Source organism: Spea bombifrons, chromosome 3 (assembly GCF_027358695.1).
Source record: "Spea bombifrons isolate aSpeBom1 chromosome 3, aSpeBom1.2.pri, whole genome shotgun sequence".
Classification (NCBI taxonomy): Eukaryota; Metazoa; Chordata; class Amphibia; order Anura; family Pelobatidae; genus Spea; species Spea bombifrons.
In genome coordinates, this window is record NC_071089.1 from 84,104,932 (window position 1) to 84,115,413 (window position 10,482).

The window sequence follows — 10,482 nt, forward strand, 5'->3', positions numbered from 1 at the left end:
TAACCAACAAGCAGAACACTTACTAAATGTTCTTCATCCTCTGCTGACTAATGTTTTAGAGGTTTACTAACTTGGCATTTAGTCTGCAATACATGTTGCTACAAATCACATTTGTATTCTACTTTCAGTGGTCTGCTGTTGTAATTTCCAAACATGGATTTTTTTTCTGCTCTTAAATGTTTACTTTTCCATTACCTTTCAATAGACATTGTGATGTATACTAAGCTTTGTATGCTTTACTTGATGCGTACTATAAAATGAGTAAGGGGGCACAAGCTTTAGGCCAGGTATCATTGGATCCATGGGAACTTCATAGGGTGGGCTACCTGGAGCTCTCACTCTTCTGGGGGAGTGACTAGCCAAGCACAGGACAGGGCTAGCCTCAGGCAGCCTTAAATGGGCTCAGAGTGAGAGATGAAGTGGACATGGCTAAATGCCAGATAAAGAAATGTGTAACTTTATAGTAGATGAGAATCATGTAGTCTACCAACTTTCCCAACATCAAACCTCAATCAGTTAATATTCTTGTCTTAGATTCGGGATAGTCCATTCCCATCCCATGCACATTTCAGTTCGTTAAGTATTTTAGCCTCCACTGCTTCTGCTGTGATGCTGTTCCAGTTATCTTCCACCCTCTCTGTAAACTCAAACATCCCGGCATCATATTTAAACCTCTGACCCTTCATTTTTAAAATCCCCCCCTTTGAAGAAAACTTTCCTCCTTAGCATTGTTAAGAATCTTTATGTATTTATGTATTTAAATGTTTCCATCACATCCCCTCTTTCTCTCCAGTCTAGACCCACTATATGGCAAGTAGTGGGCTGCACATACACACAGCGGAAATAATGGAAATTCACAATGAGCTCTTTTTAGTGCCTTCTCACAAACACCTGCTAAAATGGACAGCATATTATAATACCCCTGGACAAGTTTATATAAAATTCGGACACATACGTAGCAGCCAATGTTTTTATAAAGGAAAAGGTACCAGGGCAACCAAGTAATAAACCTGGGATGACCCTGCTGGAAAAAGTAAAACAAACAAACAAAAAAAACACACAATGCCCTTCAACATCTGTGTTTTCTCATGCCCTGGTTGAGGAAGGAACACAAAATTATTCACTGGTGATAAAATGCTTCTAAAAGTCTTCACAGCTCAGAGGGCAATTTTATACATATCTCTTGCAGCCATCTTCTAGTACATAGTTCAGCAGGCTGTTTTAACTTTATGATGAAAACACAACACACATTTCTGATTATGGTAGCAGGACCACAGTGTTTTGCATCAAAACACTGATCAACAAAATCAGCCCTAGGATCAAACAGTGCTTGACCTACTTGCGCCCCAGAGGGGGAACATAAAGCAACATTAGGCAAGAATGGGCAAACCCGACTTTCATTTTTTTCCCCTTCCAAATTGGCATAGTATGAAGGTGCGTGCTTAATAGGACAAGCAGGGCGGGCAATCCCCGAACATGTTTAAGCAGCATTCCTGAGCTATGTGTACCTACTGAATTCTGTCATTTCCAAATTACTTCTCCTAAAGAGTGCCAGCTACGTGAACAGACACAACAGAAAATGCTTGTCTCCACTGAGACAATCCTTTCTTATAAGTCATGCTGCTTTGTTTTTTATAGGAATCAGTATCTGCAAGTATACTCTTATCAGTCCATGCATCAGTATGCTTTGTCTATAGGTAATGGGGGAAATAGTCACGGCTGTCTTTAAAGGGTCCCCGGAATACATTAACAACACATGTTTAATAATATAGTTGATATTTCATAATGTTTTAAAGAGGTAGCCATCGGTACTGTTTAATGTAGGCAAATTTGGCTCCCTGTTCTGTGGCAGAGGGGCTGCCCCCCCAACCTGCCTGTCTAGGACAGAAATATACCACTGCCTATAAGAACCATGAATATACTAGTTTCTACACTGCACAATGGGCCAGTTAAAATGGGACATCACTGATCTTCCCAACTGGCCCACTAACCCTAAGGAGGACTATGCAAAGTCGGTACAGTCCTCTGGAGTTGACTTCTGCCCAGCACCTCTCATCCTAAAGGCGAATGTGATGTGATATCTTGGCTCTCAGCAGTAAGGATCATCATCTGGTGGCACTACCCTGGGTTAGGCATTGGTCAGTGCCAAAGGTAAATACAGCCCTACTTAAACCAGAAATGTGAAGCATCAAGTAAGAAGTTTGGATTCCATGTCCTAAACACAGGATATGCACACAGAAGAATTACAGTATTCATTATAAATATATCAAAAAGAGATATCCAACAGCACACACTTAAAAATAGAAACACGGGTCATTAAATAAACCGAGGTGAGAGAAACATCTACAGACATTCATTACGGGGGAGCAGAATCAAAGAGGTTATCTGTCTTAATGCCAAGTAAAATTCCTACAACCCACCAATTGGTAACTATTTTGTGAAAAATAAATCAAGTGGTCAGGCAATTTAGGGACTGCATATTTCTATTTAATGTGGGATTAAATATGTTCCTTCCAAGCAAGTAACACCTTCATGCCCAGGTTAAACCCCACTCTGCTCTATGGCATTCTGGGATATGATACATTTTATTACTGGTGTACACAAATTATGTTCCAGTATTATGTTGTTGGCAGATTTGCATGCAATAAATCAGCCAACAACAGTTTTTTTGTGATTAATCTGGACTTTTGAATAGAACTGGACTACAAGGTTTTTGTGTCTGCATTTCATTAAAAGCTATTTGTCATTTAACACATTTCTGTCATCACTTTGTTTACCGAGTACAAATTTCACATCCAGTACCTACATTTCTTTTCTCACAAGCTTTTATTGGCTTGTTCAGAGCACAGGCAGGACTTGGACAAACTTATAGCACATTTCATCTAAGGCCTGATTAATGTTTTACAGTACTTAATAAAAAACGGATTGCACGACATATGAAATATTAAAGCACATTTTTATTCCATTTAAAAATATTTCTTATAGACAACCAAAATAAACATACAGATCCAAATAATGTTTCCAATATTTTAAAAGTTCTATAACTTAAATTAACAGAATTTAACAGTCCCACACAAAACACTCTTGTTATTTTGCCATTTCAGCTTCCTGTCCTTCCTTGTCTGCACGGCTGCATTAATAAGTGGGCAAAGTAAACATATGCCCCGGGCTGACCAGCAGCCCACCAGACCTGGCCCTTACATAGGCTCATGGGACCCAGCCAGCACTTGGAATCATGGAGGAAGAGAGGATTTGATTGGAGGAACAGGGAGAGAGTGTGCCCAGAGGCTCCGCCCTTTTGCCAAAGTTCACCGGGAGACCAAAATAATAAATACAGGTTCGTTGAGAAAGAGAAATGTTTCTGCACGTCTCTTTCTCCACAAATGTATTCCAGCCTCTTGTTACACAACGGTCAGACCTACCCTTTGTGAACAATTCTGGACCGGCCCAGGGGCAGCCTGCCACTGTGTGCCAGTTTTTTTTTTTGCATGACTCTTTTATTTGGCATGTCCAATATGGCACTTTTCAAACCTATACCTTAATTTAAGTGGTTCTGTTGTCCATGTCAACTAATCCTGCGGAGGATGCCTCTTTGACACCCAAATCCTTCTTTTTAAAAGAATGCTAATCACAACACGTAAGACCAACATTTGAGTCTAAATGGAAAGTCAGTGTGAATTCCATAAAAGTCTTTATACCGTAGTACATTTTTTGAAAAACATCTACTACTTGAGAACATTTTGGAAGCTTTCCAAGTACATGTAGAAAAAACAGAACTCGAATTATGACTTTTGCTTTTTATAAAACAGTGCAGCTGGCATGCTAAATTCAGTCAAGCAGTGAATCTGTCATTTACCAGATTGGAACCCACAGCAAAGCAAACTAGTCGACAGCCACCATGTCTTTGTCCGCAGATATAAATAACTCCAGCAGCATCCTCACTTGTCTAGTTAAACATCACACTTTGCTCTCACTTGTTCTACCTACTCTTTGAACTCAGTCCCTTGTGGTTTTTCTATATTTTCATTATGGCTTCAAAACTCCCAGCAGTGACCCAACCTCCGCAGCTGGGAAATGACACAGTAGAGACTATACAGTACAAGATACACAGGCATGATGCAAAAATAACAAGTAGGTGTTGTGGTTTACAGACTGCAGGGTAATCTCAGGATGTCTCTGTCCAGATGCAAGGTCGACTGATGTTGTTTATTATAATGCACAGATGACAAAGGGATTCAACAAAGATGGGGGAAAATAGAATAATAACATCTAGGGACACTAAACAATGTATTGGGAGATGGTCTGATAGGGATGGTGGCAGAATGAAACCAATAACAGCAATATAAGGAGAATATTAGACCACGATTAATGCTTTTGTAAAGGGCAACTAAAAAAAAAAGTGAGTGGCAACCCATATGGAAATTGATGTGAATTGATGGTATCACTAGAATTCTTATCTTTCTTTTGTTCAATGTATGTGAACAGCATCAATAGTGCGAGATTTTGGATAAAGAGCAACCCTGGTACAAAGTGATAAAAAATGTGTTATTAGGAACCAAAGATACCTTCCTGATTATTGTGTTAGGTATAAGTTCTCCAATGTACCCTACAGAAAATTAATCTACTAAAACCTTTTTAAAAAGCTACACTGAATATGTGTATCAATATGAGATCAGGTTAAAAACAAAACCAAAAGAAATTATGTATTGAAGGTAAAGAGGAGCTGGGTTCCTTCATTCTGATGGTGTGGTTTTAAACTGACAGTATTTTATCATGGGAAGTAGTTTTTTAGGTTAAAGTACTTACAAAGTTCTTTAATTTGCATTCATCATTGTTAAGGCTGTTTGGAGCAGTGGGCTGTTCCTTTAAATAGCTGAATTAAAATTTGCTACTGCTGAATAGTATATATCATAGTTATGCCTCTAAAAGCAAACAGCTGAACAAATAAAGGCTGGAAGACTGGAAAAGATACATATGAAGCTTTTTCATACCGAGTTACTATAGGATTATGCCTGCAACACAGGCATTAAGTCAGCAAAGGTTACAGTACCCCCTTTGGAGAAAGAAGCACTTCTTCTTTCCCGGATACCTCTCTTTTAGAGTTTTCATGCAAAAGTGAGGTGTTGTATTCTACATTGACACCGAAAGGGTTAAAATACAAAATAGTGATTTTCCCAAGGTCATCCAGCACCACAGCTTCTGCACAGCTGTCTCTTATTCACATACATTCCAGTGATTAGTGATTTGTGTGTGTGCGATACTCAAGATACATGGCATTCATAAGACTGACAGGCATGGTCTAAGGGTCTAAGGAGCTTCCATAGAACCAGACTGGCCTCTGTAATATCTGGAAAATGCAATTATGTGGGCATTGCTGGAACCCAACTCCCATCCCTCTGTCTTCTTTCTTCGTCTGCTGCTCCAAGAAGTCTTCTTTCTTCTGCTTCTCCGTGGACAACTGGACATGGCCGTTCTGTGGCCTGAGGCTCTGTGCTTTTGCGGCAATTCACCAGAAGGCCATGTACAGTTGTCTACGGAGACCCAGGCAAACAATGGAGACTTTCTGAATCGTTGGATGAAGAAAGAAGATGCGCAGCACTGACTCAGGAGAGAGTCAACCTCTGGAACAGGGTAATGGGATTGATGGTCCACCAAATGCTTGCAGCTGTCCAGTCCTAAATTACACCAATTTCACAACAATATATCCTTTTTAAAACATACAGACACTGTTTTGTTAAATGATACACATATTTATGTTATACATATTGTACTATAAATATTAACATATTTTTTTGGTTTCACAGATGTGTTCCAAAACAACAAACGGTAGTTATTAGTGTATTCCATAATACAGTACCCCAAAAAGGTGTGTATACGCTTCGAAACACAAGCATCAGCAGGATATTGGGCTATGCAACACCGAAGGGGTCAAATATTATTAAGCATGAAAATAATAAGTCCCGTTTATGTGCACCCATCTGAACTGAAGAGAAAATGATTTGCCAAAAGCATAAAACATGAAAAATGTGTAATATTTGGAAAAACAAATCTCAAACCTTTTCACAAAAAAAAGGTATTTTCCACATTGGTTTATGGCATTTTTTAGATTCCACTATCCAGCCTCCAGTGGCATTCATTACACTAGGCCCACATGCACAGCTTAAAAAGAAAAATAAAAGGTTACTAAATGTGCTGGTCTTTTTTTAGGCTACATTGTTTTCGTAATGCAATTTGTATATTTGTACAGACTGATGGAAGCGTGCTAAGAATTTTACATTCTGTATAAAAGTGGTGAAACAAAGCCCTGTAGAGGGGTCGTTTTTCAGTGTACCACTTGGGATAAAGCTACCCAAATTGGAAAAACAGAAAATGCAGGAGTTTGATTTAAGGTCCTATGGCCACCCCTGACTTCATACATACATCTAGAAGCTACGACATCACAGAAGACGCATGTTCTGTGTAGGCAGCCTCCTTCATGCAAGCAGAAAAAAGCTTTGCCGTGTTGTGGAAAGGTGGCACAAGTGGTTGCCTAAGGATTATCACATCAGATTCACTAATATCCACTGGGGCTTAAGTCAGCAGCAAAATCATTTGGCCTGATTGGATTTATTCAGAGATAGAAAATACATATTAGACGTGTGTATTCGGATTTGTACAAATTTCAAATTTGACAATTTTATCAATTCATATAAATATCCAAAAACGGGGAGGGACCCCCAACAAAACAAAAATTTTTGTTTGAATTTTGTAGTTTTTTTTCCACTCACGCTCATTTATTCTCTCAGGCTCTTTCACATTCTCACTCACGTTCTATTACACTCCCATTCACTCTCTCTCCAAATGTCTCCCTACCTTCTCAGCTGACCTCTTCTGTGTTCCTGACTCATCTTCTTTCTTCATCCAACAATCCAAAAAGTCTCCATTCTTCACCCACATGTCCGTAGACAACTGTACATGGCCTTTCAGTGAACTTCCGCAAAAGGACAGAACCTCAGGGCACACAACGGCCATGTCCAGCTGTCCACAGAGAAGCAGAAGAAAGAAGACTCTTTGGAGCAGCAGGTGAAGAAAGAAGACAAGACAGAGGAATAACAAGATGCAATAGAAGAGGCAGAGCTGTGCAGCAAGTAGACAGGGACACAGAAGTCATTGGCAGAGAAGGCAGGGAGACTGTTGCCCAAAAAAGAACAGACAGAAAACTAAACGAAAAATTAATTCAAATCGTATTTGTCCCATTTGCACAAGTTTGATACATATCATATACAAGGCCTGTTGCAATGCAAACCAGAACACAAATATCAAGGGTTCCACCAAATATGTACAAGTATAACATGTGTAGAGTCAATAATATTAAAAATAGTATATATCTTAGACACCAAAACATACATATGAAAGTACTGTACTGTTGCAGGACCATCATACAACAAATATAGCACAGGGAAGCACAAGTTAGTTCCAGCGTGTAAAACTGTGGTGTTATCACAGGAATGACACCTGGGGGATGGACAAAAAGTCTAAATGGTCCAGGGGATCAGGTGAGGCTGTCAAGGAGCAGTCTTTCAGCAAGCTGAGAATCAACCTGCAAGTCTATTAACTAAGGGGAGGGTTGACAGAAAAGTTTGCAAAAAGTTTTGTTTAGGCTTAGCTAGCAACCTGCTCCCTACTCAGGATTTTAATTTCCTGAAAACATTCAACCTGAATGAATCCTAAGATTATGATTACAGTCATGATAGCTGTTGACTAAAGTATATTATTACAACAGAATAGCTCTTGACCAATAGGGAAAAAGCATAGACTATATGTTGAGTATTTTTTTTTTTACTTATTTACCCATTGTACAGCGCTGTGGAATATGATGGCACTATACAAGACAATACATAATAATGCTTACATTTACATTTCAGTAAAGTAACATTTAACTTAATAAATACTTTTCCTTAGTTTAATTCTTAAGTCCCTTATTAGGCAGGATGCTAAATTAAAATGACAGTTGCTAGTGTTACATGAGAGCACAATTACTGTTCTACAAAAGCAATCCAGATATGAAGAATGATTGGTTAAGTACAAATGGAACTACGGATAACCCAAGGAGTAATGCTGCAGAATTTTAAATTTAACCCTTTAAATTTAACCCTTTAACCCTTTAAATTTAACCCTTTCATTATGTGGAATGAATGACCAATGACACTTTTTTACATAAAGAAACAAACTTTAAGAAGTCCACTACAACTATTGTTACATACATGTGTATCCACAAAGTATTATGATGTTTGTTTCCAAACACAAGTACAGTTGATGCATAACTAATAGCAAGAAGTGACCTTAATGAACTAGTTTATTAGTTGACCCATATTACCGCTACTGCTTCCTACCACTTTAAAAATGTTGGTACGCTTTAGGCACATTAAGTACCTTCAATGAATGAAGAACAAAAATATAATAATGGCATGCAAAAAGATGGGTATTCCGGGGTGGGGAACAAAAAGTGGTGTGTCTTTTATGAAATAATTTAGGGAATAAAGGGTTAAAGCTTTCAACCACAGCTCCCTGCCAGCAGATGCACATCCTCCTCACCTGCATCTTATTGTAATAGAGAGTATACGTTATGCGAGTTACAGCAGCCAGTTGTGTAATAGGCTCGGCGCTGACCACACAAAGGAGTCCAGCCTCACCTTGAAGTACGCCCTCTGTAGGAAGTTGTAGGGAACTCTCCTGTAGAATTCACTCTTGATGTCCTCGCTGACCCTGTGTCTGGACACTGCCCCCAGTATGCTCTCCTCACACCGGTTCACACAAGCCGCTCTGGCCAGCATGGCACTGAAAAAGCTCACATCCCAATCTCTGGGCTGCAGCTCCACAGGATACTTGTCCCTGCAGTCCAACCTGCATGTGATCTTAGTTTGCCTCAGCGTAGTGTAGCTGCTGATAGCGTTTTCCATAAAGTCCACCACTTTCTGGTAGTCGTTCCTGTAATACGCTTCTATCCCACTGTCATACATCAGGTCATAAGGCTCCACACCCCGCTGACTGCTGGAGGGCAGCAGGGGCAACAGGAACAGGACACACAGCCCCTTCCAGATCATGGCTCAGCTCTGATCCCACTCCCACAGTAGTAAAAGGGTCCTGTGCTTCTCCGCTTCTCCTCTGAGCACCATGTGCAGCTCTGACTCACCGAGTCTCCGGCAGCCGGCAGATCTTAAAGGCGTACGCACGAATTTTAGGAGGAGTCCACAATAACAGCAGCTGGGGCAGCACTATTGGAGTAGTCCAGCAGGGGGGCATTTACACCTATCCTGCAGGCTACACAGCCATAAGCAGGGGATGGAGATGGATATATATATATCTACAGTATAAATATACCCACTCATAATGTTATCCTACTATACTGGTCAAAGTGTATGCATTTATATATATAAACTCTTTCAAAAGAATGAATCCTATCTGATAAAAAGTAACATTTATTAAGAAGCAACTAAAATAGAGATCAATAAACGTTAATCACGTGAAACCTCCATCGCTAGTGGTTGCTTATTAGTCCTATAACCTCAGGTGCGGAATCCAGTCCAACAGTCCTGTATAACGGCTCTGGTGTGTCTATTGACTTTGTATATCGTATTGACGACGAATAAAAAATCTCACTAAATCGAAGATAATTAACCCTTCGTGCATTTCACTGTTGTTATCACTACGGTATCATCAGGAGATTTCTATGGAGAAATCTGCATACTTATAGTTGTATCTCGCAATACTGGTCAAGGTATACTTTATATACTGTACTCGCATATATATTCCAGTATGAAATCTGCTGGTGCTATATAAATCAATTAAATGCAATATAATATCTTTCAGTATTTTAGCTATCTGAAATATACTACTATTATTATTATTGTTAGATTTTTTTTTTAATATAGTGGCATCAATTTACACAGAGCTTCTTCCAATACATATATTCATGGGACATGATGAGACTAAGAGAAACCGGTGAATTAGGTAAAGAGGCCCCTGCTCACAAGTTTACAATCTAGAGGATGAGCTCCATCATCACTGGTACTCATGCTGTTTGAAATCAGGAAAGATCTGATTAAAAATATATAATACATTTATTATAATAACACAACAGAAAACTGCTTGATATTGAAAAATGAAATACAGCTAAAAAAAAAGACAGAACATATTTTATTGATTCAGTTAAATGTTATAACTCACTGTACTTTAATGTGCAGGTAAACTTTAAAAATTAAATTCAAATGAAGCCAGTTATTTTTTTCAGTGGCTCCAAAGTTTTGAGGCAAGGGGCAAAGAAGGCACAGACGAGTTGTTTGAGGGCAATGATGGCACAGGCCAGCTATGAAGTTGGGGGCCCAGGACAATTTTTGCACCGGAGCCCTGTGGTTTCTAGTTACACCCTTGCTTGTGTGCCATCTCCACAAGCCAGGTTGAGGTCTGGCTCGGTTACACACCATCTTGCCCATCACAACTGCT

The 10,482-nt window shown here is 39.4% G+C and overlaps 1 protein-coding gene across 1 annotated transcript in view; it reads right to left on the reverse strand.

The window, feature by feature from the left end:
* Positions 1-9,132, reverse strand: part of P3H2 (prolyl 3-hydroxylase 2) — a 67,682-nt gene extending 58,550 nt beyond the window's left edge. The window contains exon 1 of the mRNA XM_053461149.1: positions 8,673-9,132. Within this exon, the coding sequence (XP_053317124.1) occupies positions 8,673-9,083 (411 nt within the window). The 5' untranslated portion in view covers positions 9,084-9,132. The remainder of the gene's footprint in view (positions 1-8,672) is intronic.
* Between the last annotated feature and the right edge of the window lie 1,350 nt (positions 9,133-10,482).